The 12,452-nt window shown below is 42.4% G+C and overlaps 1 protein-coding gene across 1 annotated transcript in view; it reads right to left on the bottom strand.

Moving 5' to 3' along the window:
• ppce (Prolyl endopeptidase) overlaps positions 1-11,194 on the bottom strand; it is a 50,220-nt gene extending 39,026 nt beyond the window's left edge. Inside the window, 5 exon segments of the mRNA NM_001165076.2 lie at positions 3,644-3,827; positions 8,498-8,628; positions 9,933-10,066; positions 10,453-10,527; positions 11,022-11,194. Coding sequence (NP_001158548.1) covers positions 3,644-3,827; positions 8,498-8,628; positions 9,933-10,066; positions 10,453-10,527; positions 11,022-11,159 — 662 coding nt within the window. The 5' untranslated portion in view covers positions 11,160-11,194.
• Between the last annotated feature and the right edge of the window lie 1,258 nt (positions 11,195-12,452).

Here is a 12,452-nt window from a genome sequence, read left to right as displayed (position 1 = left end):
AAAAAGATAACGTTTAAGTTCCTTGCTCAGAACATGAGAACATATGAAAGTTGGTGCTTCCTTTTAACATGAGACTTCAATAATCGAAGGTAAGAGGTTTTAGGTTGTAGTTAATATAGTATTTATAGGACTCTCTCTCTATACCATTTGTATTTTATATACCTTTGACTTATAGGCACTATTGTATTGCCAGTGTAACAGTATAGCTTCCGTCCCCCTCCTCGCCCCTACCTGGGCTCGAACCAGGAACACGTCGACAACAGCCACACTCGAAGCATCGTTACCCATCACTCCACAAAAGCCACGGCCCTTGCAGCGCAAGGGGAATAACTACTACAAATCTAAAAGCGAGTGACGTTTGAAACAGTATTAGCGCACACCCAGCTAAACTAGCTAGCCATTTAACATGGGTTACACCAGCCATTAGGCTGATAGGCTTGAAGTCATAAACAGCACTGTGCTTGCGAAGAGCTGCTGGCAAAATGCACAAAAGTGCTGTTTGAATGAATGATTACGGGCCTGCTGCTGCTCAGTCAGACTGCTCTATCAAATCAGACTTAATTATAACACACAGAAATGTATGATAATAATATGGTCGCATCCGGAAACTATCATTTTTAAAACAAAACGTTTATTATTTCAGTGAAATACGGAACCGTTCGGTATTTTATCTAACGGGTGGCATCCCTAAGTCTAAATATTCTTGTTACATTGCACAACCATTAATGTATGTCATAATTACATAAAATTCTGGCAAATTAGTTCGCAATGAGCCAGGCAGCCCAAACTGTTGCATATACCCTGACTCTACGTGCAATGAACTCAAGAGAAATGACACAATTTCACCTGGTTAATATTGCCTGCTAAACTGGATTAGTAGTTATATCTAGTGATTATGATTGATTGTTTTTATAAGTTTAATGCTAGCTAGCAATTTACCTTGGCTTCTACTGCATTTGCCTAACAGGCAGCCTACTCATGGAGTGCAATGGTTAAAGCGTTGGACTACTTAACTGTGCGTTTGCAAGATTGGAACCCCTGAGCTGACACGGTGAAAATCTGTCGTTCTGCCCCTGAACAAGGCAGTTAACCCACAGTTTCTAGGCAGTCATTGAAAATAAGAATGTGTTCTTAACTGACTTGCCTAGTCAAATAAAAGGTATAAAAAAATACCGATTTCCGATTGTTATGAAAACTTGAAATCGTCCCTAATTAATCGGCCATTCCGATTAATCGGTCGACCTCTAGTCCAAACACACCCAGACAATTGTGAAGAGGGCACAAAAACTAATTTCCCCCCTCAGGAGACTGAAAAGATTTGGCGTGTGTCCCCAGATCCTAAAAAAGTTCTACAGCTGCATCAGAGAGCATCCTGACCGGTCGCATCACCGCCTGGTATGGTGACACTGCTCGGCATCTGACTACAAGGTGCTACAGAGGGTAGTGCGTACGGCCAAGTAGATTACTGGGGCCAACCTTCCTGCCATTTAGGACCTATATACCAGGCGGTGTCAGAGGAAGGCCCTAAAAATTGTCAAAGACTCCAGAGGCCCTAGTCATAGACTGTTCTCTCTGCTACCACATGGAAAGCAGTACCAGAGCACAAAGTCTAGGTTCAAAAGGCTCCTTAACAGCTTCTATCCTGAAGCCATAAGACTGATAAACAATTAATCAAATTGCTACCCAGACTATTTGCATTGACCCGTTTTTTTACGTTGCTGCTACTCGCTGTTTATTATCTATGCATTGTCACTTCACCCCTACCTACATGTACAAATGACCTCAACTAACCTGTACCCCCGCACGACTCTGTACCAGTACCCCATGTATATAGCCTCGTTGTAATTGTATTGTTACTTTTTATTTAAAAAAATTTACTTTAGTTTTATATTTTCATAACTATTTCTTGAACTGCATTGTTGGTTAAGGAAGCTACAGAAAGCTTCCGGGGAACCATCGTTTTGGGCGAGGGTACTTGTGATTATTAATTTATTATGAAGGCAAGGGGTACCTGTGATGCCCTGAGGAGTGGTTTGGAGGTCGCAGTACCACAGCCGGTTGACCGGGTCACAGCCCTCCCTGATGGACAGCAGCACATAGCGTCCGTCATCGGACACCTGGAGAGAGCGACACTGGTCAAGCACTCTGACCACAAAAGTCTTCCGCTAACCCAAATAAAATACCAGAGAAATTGCTAACAGCAAAATTGTGTAGAGGGGAAAAGGATTGGCATAGATGTGAAATGAACAGAAAATATTACTTACATTAAAGATAACGACATTACTCAAATGTCATTTCTGCTTCAGTGCCTATTAAAGCTTAGAACCAAGTCAAGCACCCACCTGTCTGTTGAGGAGCGTTTAAGTAATAGTGACTCCATCCTACCTCGACACCGCTCATCCACTTGGGGTGGTCGGAGAACTCAGCACATAGGCAGTCCTGGGACTGGGGGGTCCCCAGCACGTGAAAGTAGAGCTTCTGGTGCAGGTTGGTGGACGTCTCCGTGCCTAGAGGAGAGAGAGACGTTAATGTACCATGTCTGCCCCATTGTGGCAATGGGAGATCCCTAACATATTATAAAACACGCAACGATTTTACTGAGTTACAGTTCTTGTAAGGAAATCAGTCAATTGAAAACAATTCATTAGGCCCTAATCACGACTGGGAATACAGATACGCATCTGTTGTTCACAGATCACAGATTGAGGCTTGGACCAGAAAACCAGTCAGTATCTAGTGTGACCATTTACTTCATGCAGCGTGACATCTCCTTCCCATAGAGTTGATCAGGCTGTTGATTGTGGCCCACTCCTCTTCAATTGCTGTGCAAAGTTGCTGGATATTGGTGGGAACTGGAACACGCTGTCGTACACGTGACCTATTGAGCATGTTTGGGATTCTCTGGATCGACATCTGGTGATTATGCAGCCAAAGGAAGAAATGTGACATTTTCAGCTTCCAGGAGTTGTGTACAGATCCTTCCGACATGGGGCCGTGCATTATAATGCTGAAACATGAGGTGATGACTGCGAATGAATGGTAAGACAATGAGCCTTAGGACTTCGTTGCGTATCTCCGTGCATTTAAATTGTCATCACTAAAATGCAATTGTGTTCATTGTCTGTAGCTTACGCCTGCCCATACCCCCACCGCGGGGCACTCTGTTCACAACGTTGACATCAGCAAATTGCGCGCCCACACGAGGCCATACAAGTGGTCTGCGATTGTAAGGCCAGTTGGATGTACTGCCAAACAAAAAAACGGAGGCGGCTTATGGTAGAGAAATGAACATTCAAGTCTCTGGCAACAGCTTGGGTGGACATTACTGCAGTCAGCATACCAATTGCATGCGCCCACATTTTAGTGGCCTTTTATTGTCCCAACGCAAGGTGCTGTTTAAATCGGCTTCTCAGGTGGATGGATTACCTTGGCAAAGGATAAATGCTCACTAACTGGGATGTAAACTAATTTGTGCATAAAAATGGAGAGAAATTGGCTTTGTGCATTTTGAACATTTCTGCGAGCTTTAATTTCAAGTCAAGATACATGGGACCCACACTTTACATGTTGCGTTTATATTTTTGTTCAGTGTGCGTCTACGTAGCCAAGATGCTCACCGTCGCTCTTGCCCTCCTGCATGGGGTAAGAGTTGTAGAAGAGGCCCTTGCCGTCGTGGGTCCAGGACATGCAGCTGAACTTAACCCTCTCTAGTTTGTCCTTGAGGGCGACAGCCCCCTCCACCTGCAGGAAGTGCATCTCCACCCAGTCCGAGCCGCTGGCGCTGGTACCATACGCCAGGTATTCGCCATCCTCCGAGAACGCATAGCCTGAGGATTGACAGAACCTGATTTAAAGCCTTTATTTAACCAAGTAAGACTTTTATAGTGAAGACATAACAGGAGACACTGGAAAGCAGGGTCACAATGAGTTAACCTATGCCAGGATTCCCCGACGTATGGTCCACAGACAAAATTTGGTCGACAGGTGAAGTTCTCTCGACATACAGTACCAGTCAGAAGTTTGGACACACCTACTCATTACAGGGTTTCTTTACTTCTACAATGTAGAATAATAGTGAAGATATCAACACTATGAAACATATGGAATCATGTAGTAAACAAAAAAAGTGTTAAATCAAAGTATTTGTATCTTTTTTCTTTTTTTTTATCTTCAAAGTAGCCACCCTTTGCCTTGATGTCAGCTTTGCAGACTTGGCACTCTCTCAACCAGCTTCATGAGGTCGTCACCTGGAACGCATTTCAATTAAGAGTGTGCCTTGTTAAAATTACATTTGTGGAATTTCTTTCCTTAATGTGTTTGAGCCAAATCAGTTGTGTTGTGACAAGGTAGAGTAGTATACAGAAGAAGTCCAAATTTAGGCAAGAACAGCTCAAATAAGCAAAGATAAAGGACAGTCAAGCATTACTTTAAGACATTAAAGGTCAGTCAATCTGGAAAATTAAGAACTTTGAAAGTTTCTTCAAGTGCAGTCGCAAAAACCATCAAGCGCTATGAAACTGGCTCTCATGAGGACTGCCACAGGAAAGGAAGACAGAGTTACCTCATTAGAGTTGCCAGCCTCAGAAATCAAAGCCCAAATAATTCCTTCACAGAGTTCAAGTAACAGACACAACATCAACTGTTCAGAGGAGACTGCATGAAATCAGGCCTTCATGGTTGAATTGCTGCAAAGAAACCACTACTAAAGGACACCAATAAGAAGAAGAGAGCTGCCTGGGCCAAGAAACACGAGCAATGGATATTACACTGGTGGAAATCTGTCCTTTGTTCTGATGAGTCCAAATTTGATTTTAGGTTCCAACCGCCATGTCTTTCTGAGACACAGAGTAGCTGAACGGATGATCTCCGCATGTGTGGTTCCACCGTGAAGCATGGAGGTGGTGGTGTGATGGCATGTGGGTGATTTGCTGGTGGAACTGTCAGTGATTGATTTAGAATTCAAGGCACACTAAACCAGCATTGCTACCACAGCATTCTGCATCGATACGTCATCCCATCTGGCTTGCGCTTATCATTTGTTTTACAACAGGACAATGATCAAACACACCTCCAGGCTGTGTAAGGGCTATTTGACCAAGACGGAGAGTGATGAAGTGCTGCATCAGATTACCTGGCCTCCACAATCACCCAAATTCAACCCAATTGAGATGGTTTGGGATGAGTTGGACCGCAGAGTGAAGGAACCGCAGAGTGAAGGAAAAGCATTCCAAGTGAAGCTGGTTGAGAAAATGCCAAGAGTGTGCTAAGCTGTCATCAAGGCAAAGGGTGGCTACTTTGAAGGAACTTAAACAAATAAATATTTTACATTTAACAGTTTTTTTGGTTACTACATGATTCCATGTGTTATTTCATAGTTAATGTCTTAACTGTTATTCTACAATGTTAAAAATGGTTAAAATAAATTAAAAACCTGGAATGAGTAGGTGTCCAAACCTTTGACTGGTACTATAACACACACTGCATTCAGAAAGTATTTAGACCCTTGGCTTTTTCCACTTTGTTACATTATAGCCGTATTCTAAAATTAATTAAATGTTTTTCTCGTCACACTAGACACAATACCCCATAATGACAAAGTGAACAGGTTTAGATATTATTGCAAATGTATTAAATTTAAAAAACATAAATAACTTATTTACATAAGTATTCATACCCTTTGGTATGAGTATCAAATTTGAGCTGAGGTGAGCTCAAATATCGATGTTTTGTTCCCCGAGCCACTTAGTTATCACTTTTGCCTTATGGCAAGGTGCTCCATCATGCTGGAAAAAGCTTTGTTCGTCACCAAACTGTTCCTGGATGGTTGGGAGAAGTTGGTCTCGGAGGATGTGTTGGTAACATTCTTTATTCATTGCTGTGTTCTTAGGCAAAATTGTGATTGAGCCCACTCCCTTGGCTGAGAAGCAACCCCACACATGAACGGTCTCAGGATGCTTTACTGTTGGCATGACACAGGACTGATAGTAGCACTCACCTCGTCTTCTCCGGACAAGCTTTTTTCCACATGCCCCAAACAATTGAGAAAATGACTTTACCCCAGTACTCAGCAGTCCAATCCCTGTACCTTTTGCAAAATATCAGTCTGTCCATTATGTTTATCCTGCAGAGAAGTGGCTTCTTTGCTGCCCTTCATGACACCAGGCCATCCTCCAAAATGTTTCACCTCACTGTGCGTGCAGATGCACTCACACCTCTGCCATTCCTGAGCAAGCTCTGTTCAGGTGGAGGCCCAATCCAGCAGCTGAATCAACTTCAGGAGACGGTCCTGGCGCTTGCTGGACTTTCTTGGGCGCACTGAAGCCTTCTTCACAACAATTGAACTGCTCTCCTTGAAGTTCTTGATGATCCGATAAATGGTTGATTTAGGTGCAATCTTACTGGCAGCAATATCCTTGCCTGTGAAGCCCTTTCTGTGCAAAGCAATGATGACGGCATGTGTTTCCTTGCAGGTAACCATGTTTGACAGAGGAAGAACAGAGATTCCAAGCACCACCCTCCTTTTGAAGCTTCCAGTCTGTTATTCGAACTCAATCAGCATGACAGAGTGATCTCCAGTCTTGTCCTCATCAACACTCACACCTGTGTTAATGAGAGAATCACTGACATAATGTCAGCTGGTCTTTTTGTGGCAGGGCTGAAATGCAGTGGAAACGTTTTTTGGGGATTCAGTTCATTTGCATGACAAAGAGGGACTTTGCAATTAATTTGATCACTCTTCATATCATTCTGGAATATATGCAAATTGTCATCATACAAACTGAGGCAGCAGATTTTGTGAAAATGAATATTTGTGTCATTCTCAAAACTTTTGGCCACGACTGTACACACAATACCATATAACGAAGTGAAAACACTTTTTTTTCTACAAATGTCGCAAATCTATTACATAAAATACAGAAATCTAATTTACGTAACTATTCACACCCCTGAGCCAGTACTTCATACAAGCAACTTTGGCAGTGAATATAGCTGTTAGGCTATCATTTTTTAGTCCAAGAGATTTCCACACCTGGATTGTGCAACATTTGCCCATTATTATTTTCAAAATACTTAAAGCTCTGTCAAATTGGTTGTTGATCATTGCTAGACAACCATTTTCAGGTCATTCCAAAGATTTCAGAAGATTTAAGTCAGAATTGTAACTCGGCCACTCAGGAACATTCAGGGTCTTGTGGTAAGCAACTCCAGTGTATATTTGGCCTTGTGTTTTAGGTTATTGTCCTGCTGAAAGGTGAATACATCTCCCACTGTCTGGTGAAAAGCAGACAACCAGGTTTTCTTTTAGGATTTTGCCTGTGCTTAGCTCCATTCTGAAAAACTCCCTAGTCCTTAATGATTACAAGCACACCCATAATATGATGCAGCTACCACAACTCTTGAAAATATGGAGAGTGGTACTCAGTAAGATGTTCTATTGGATTTGCCCCAAACATAACACTTTGTATTCAGGACAAAAAGTTCATTGCTTTGCCACATATTTTGCAGTATTACTTTCAGTGCCTTGCTGTAAACAGGATGCTTTGGAATATGTTTAATTCTGTACAGGCTCTCTTTTCACTGTCAATTAGGTTAGTATTGTGGAGCAATTACAATGTTGTTGATCCATCTTCAGTTTTATCCCATCACAGCCATTAAACTCTGTTTTAAAGTCAGCATTGGCCAAACTGAAATCCATGAGCAGTTTCCTTCCTCCCTGGCAACTGAGTTAGGAAGGACGCCTGTATCTTTGTATTGACTGGGTGTTATTGATACATCATCCAAAGTGTAATTAATATTTCACAATACTCAACGGGATGTTCAATGTCTTTTTCCCCCCTTTTTACACACACATCTACCAATAGGTGCCCTTCTTTGTGAGGCATTGGAAAACCTCCCTGGTCTATGTGGTTGAATCTGTGTTTGAAATTCACTGCTCAAATGAGGGACCTTACATAATTTAGTGTGTTGGGTACAGAGATGAGGTAGTGATTAAAAGAAAATGTTAAACACAATTACTGCACAAATACTGAGTCCATGCAACGTATGACTTTAGGCAGTGTTTACTCCTGAAGTTATATAAGCCTGCCATAACAAAAGGGGTTGAATACTTATTAACTCAAGAGATTTCAGCTTTTCATTTTTAATTAACTTGTAAAAATGTCCAAAAACATAATTCCACTTTTGACATTATGGGGTATTGTGTGTAGGCCAGTGATACATCTCAAATGAATCCATTTTAAATTTAAATTCAGGCTGTAGCAAAACAAAATGTGGAAAAAGTCAAGGGGTGTGAATACTTTCTGAATACACATCATATAGCCTTGCATGTCCGGCTAGACAACATGGTACACAGTCAGCGACACACATTGATTGTTAATAGAGAATATATCTCTATTATATCATGAAGACAATCTGTATAGTATTGTCAATAAAGAAAGTATTCTACACAAATGTGTTTTAAATATTAATATTGTTTGTACACATTTCAGTCCCCCACCTTGTAAAGCAACAGTCCCATCCTCAGAGAAAGTGTTTGGGTCCAGAAAGACTGTGGGCTCTGCCTCCAGGCTCTCCTGAACATACATCACACTCTGGTTCTGGAGACCAGTGTTGTAGAAGTGGAAATACCTGCAGAGGGGGCCAGGAATGTGAGCCAGACATCAATAGAACCGCACTACCCAGTATTCCAAGAGACAAGTCCCCCTGAGCCTCTCAGGGCGTTGTCACACAGTTGAGCTACAGTTCGAATCAGAGATTGCCTATTTGTTATTATTTACATTTTAGTTTGGTAGGTTTCACAAAATGTCAAACAAACTAAAATTTCTAAACAACACCACGTGTCCATGCATGTCTTTTGTTAAATCCATTTATGATTATCATGAAGCATCACTTGTGTGTCCCAATCTTCATATTACTTTCACTTTGATCTTTCAACATGCAGCAGGAAACAGAGAAAGATGCTCTAACTCCGACGTGAATAGGCTATATTCAAAAGCCTATAACCCCGGTATAGCCCTCGTCTCCCCTAATCTGCATAGGATGCTCTCAAATGCGCAGCTACTCACAGAATGTTTCAGGGATCTCAAGTTATGATGCTGTGTGCATTTAGTCAAATGCTCGCAGTCAAACAACCAATAATAGCGCTCGACTCTGGTAATTTTTCTTTCTCCCCAGCAGCGAACTGCACCAGGGTTCGAATTGAATCGGACCACTACTACCCTTTTTGAGCGAACCATGGTGGGTTGTTTAGTGCGTTTCTGAGTGCAGTGTTCACACCAGTCCAAACAAAGCAAAATAAGGGGGTAAGTGCTCTGAAAAAAAATGCACCAAACCAATTTGATGGAAAGCCACCTTCAAGGTGCAGCTAGATTGTGTTCACAAGAAACCAAACTGGGAGGGCCTACTTGGGGTGTGGTCATTATTTTTAACAAAAAAACATTTTGAAGCAGAATCATTTTTCTATTTGACAAATGCAGCTAGGTCCCTGCGCCATTTGATAGTTTGCGTCTGTTGGGTTTCTAGTGAATAAACCTCTGGAGCTGTCCAATAAGAAATGCTCATTTTTATTTTTCTGTTGCAGAACATTTAAGACATGTTCTGTTACATGCCCTAATGAACATGACCCTGTGTTTTTGGGTGCAGCAAAAGTCCTCAAAACTCCCACACCTTGACCTAGACAGCAGATCCGACCTGCTTGCTTACAAATGCACTAGGGTCGGAATGACTGCTGTGGACATTTTTCCAGAAAACTAACAGTCATTCAATATTCTCAGTGTACCAGTTGGGATAATGGGACACCCTTTCTCACCCCATTTTCCAAGCCATATCTGCAGTTTCTTAATTTACAAAGGATGGCTGTCTGACCCTAGTGTAGCTGTAAGCAAGCGGGTCAAATGTGCTCGCTAACCTTGACCCAACCCTACTCCTCTCACCTACTCCCCCTCTTGAAGGGGCAGCTGTATTTGGGGTAGTCGTAGAGCTCCGTCATGCGCTCCTTGAACAGGTCTCGCACCTCACAGCGCTCCAAGTAGGGCAGTGTCAGCTGGTTCTGAGCATTGACAAAAGCCTGGGAAGAAACAAGACATATCAACATCAATGCAATGACCACTAATTCACAGGTGGTGGTGCTGGTTGCAACCTTACCTACTGTGTCAGTAGCCTATGTCAATACCTGCTGGACATTTTTGGTAGATGTGCTGAGTTGGTGACTCAAATTAATTTCATTTTTTTCCCCCCTTGATTGTGGGGGAGTTGGCAGTGGCACATTCTACAGTGACCAACTCAGCTAACTTTACTATACCTTGATAAAAGTAATAACATACAAATTAATGTGAATTTCATCAGAATTGAAAATATTGACCCCGACTAAGGACTCCCTGACCGAAATCAACTGGTAACGTTGCGATAACATTCCTTCAACCAGTGTTGAATGAATGGCAAATGGGCGTTTACCTGCGTCTTTTCGCTGTCTGGGTCTTCCAGCCAACTGTACGGGTCTGGAATCTTATTGCCATGGTAGTCGTCCACCTGTGAGAAATAACAAGCAGGTGAAATCCATAATGTGCGGCAGCAGTCACCCAACAACTTTGATCATTTGCTGCTGGATGTTATGCGATAACATGACAGCGCTAAGGTTAGCTTGCTAGCTAGCCAGCCTATGCAAAAGCTTTGCTAGCAGCTAGCTAACATGAGACAAAGCCAACAAAAGGCGAACGAAGCCGAGCTAACGTTAGCTGGCTGGCTGACTCATTCATTCATTTGAGGTTTGGTTATCCATGCCGGTAACATTAGCCTACAAGCTAACAGTTAGCTAGCCGATGTTCATTTGTTAGCTCGCGAACTCGGTTCATAGCTAGCAATGTGCATGTGTTCAAATGCCAACTAATTTTAGTAGCCTCAAACTATCTAAATAAACAAAGAGCGCTAGCTAGTTAGCATGTACCGGTACATGGCAAGCTAGCAAGTGGCTAGCTCCTCCCCATTGCCTTGGAAGCGACATGACAAGCTAGCCTGTTACTTACAACTGCCTCGTCACGGTAAGCATTTGGGTACTGGAAAGACATTTTAGAAGTGACTGTTCTTGAATTCCGTAATAAGAAAAGTTGTGTCAAAGACTTAAATAATTGTTTGGATAGGACTTTCTGGACCCGTCCAAACATCAACTTCTTCTTAAAATGTCTTACTCTTCTTCAATGATTTATTGACAGACTACATCCCAAAAGTTGTATTGCCGCCACCTATTGGGTGGGGTAAAAATTAAAATACTCTAACAAAAATATATACAAAATAATAATAATATAACAACAAGAAAATTATAATAATTTCCACATATTATCCTCAAAAAACGAAACAAAAGTCAATGCACTCCTTCACTTAGTCAAATGTACTCAGATCCCTACACAGGCTCTGGGGCCTGAGAGGGGGAAGCATCTTCAAATCAAATTAAATCAAACTTCAAATCAAAGTTTATTTGTCACGTGCGCTGAATACAACAGGTGTAGTAGACCTTACAGTGAAATGCTTACTTACAGGCTCTAACCAATTGTGCAGGAAAAAAAGGTATGTGTGCGTGTGTGTGTGTAGGTAAGTAAATAAATAAAACAACAGTAAAAATACATTTGAAAATAAGAGTAGCAAGGCTATTTACAGACACTGGTTAGTCAGGCTGATTAAGGTAGTATGTAGATATGGTTAAATTGACTATGCATATATGATGAACAGAGAGTAGCAGTAGCATAAAGAGGGGTTGGTTGGTGGTGGGTAGCGGGACACAATGCAGATAGCCCAGTTAGCCTATGTGCGGGAGCACTGGTTGGTCGGGCCAATTGAGGTAGTATGTACATGGATATATGGTTAAAATGACTATGCATATAAGTTAAACAGAGAGTAGCAGCAGCGTAAAAGAGGGGTTGGGAGGGGGCTACCCGGGGGGTTACCCGTTCAGGAGTCTTATGGCTTGGGGGTAAAAACTGTTGAGAAGTCTTTTTGTCTTATACTTGGCACTCCGGTACCGCTTGCCATGCGGTAGTAGAGAGAACAGTCTATGACTGGGGTGGCTGGGGTCTTTGACAATTTTTAGGGCCTTCCTCTGACACCGCCTGGTGTAGAGGTCCTGGATTGCAGGCAGCTTTGCCCCAGTGATGTATTGGGCCGTACGCACCACCCTCTGAAGTGCCTTGCGGTCAGAGGCCTAGCAATTGCCGTACCAGGCAGTGATGCAACCGGTCACTAAAAAGATGCTCTCGATGTTGCAGCTGTAGAACCTTTTGAGGATCTCAGGACCCATGCCAAATCTTTTTAGTTTCCTGAGGGGGAATAGGCTTTGTTGTGCCCTCTTCATGACTGTCTTGGTGTGTTTGGACCATTCTAGTTTGTTGGTGATGTGGACACCAAGGAATTTGACGTTCTCAATCTGCTTCACTACAGCCCCGTCGATGAGAATGGGGACGTGC

Source organism: Oncorhynchus mykiss, chromosome 4, assembly GCF_013265735.2.
Source record: "Oncorhynchus mykiss isolate Arlee chromosome 4, USDA_OmykA_1.1, whole genome shotgun sequence".
NCBI lineage: Eukaryota > Metazoa > Chordata > Actinopteri > Salmoniformes > Salmonidae > Oncorhynchus > Oncorhynchus mykiss.
This window is presented reverse-complemented; position numbering and strand designations above follow the sequence as displayed.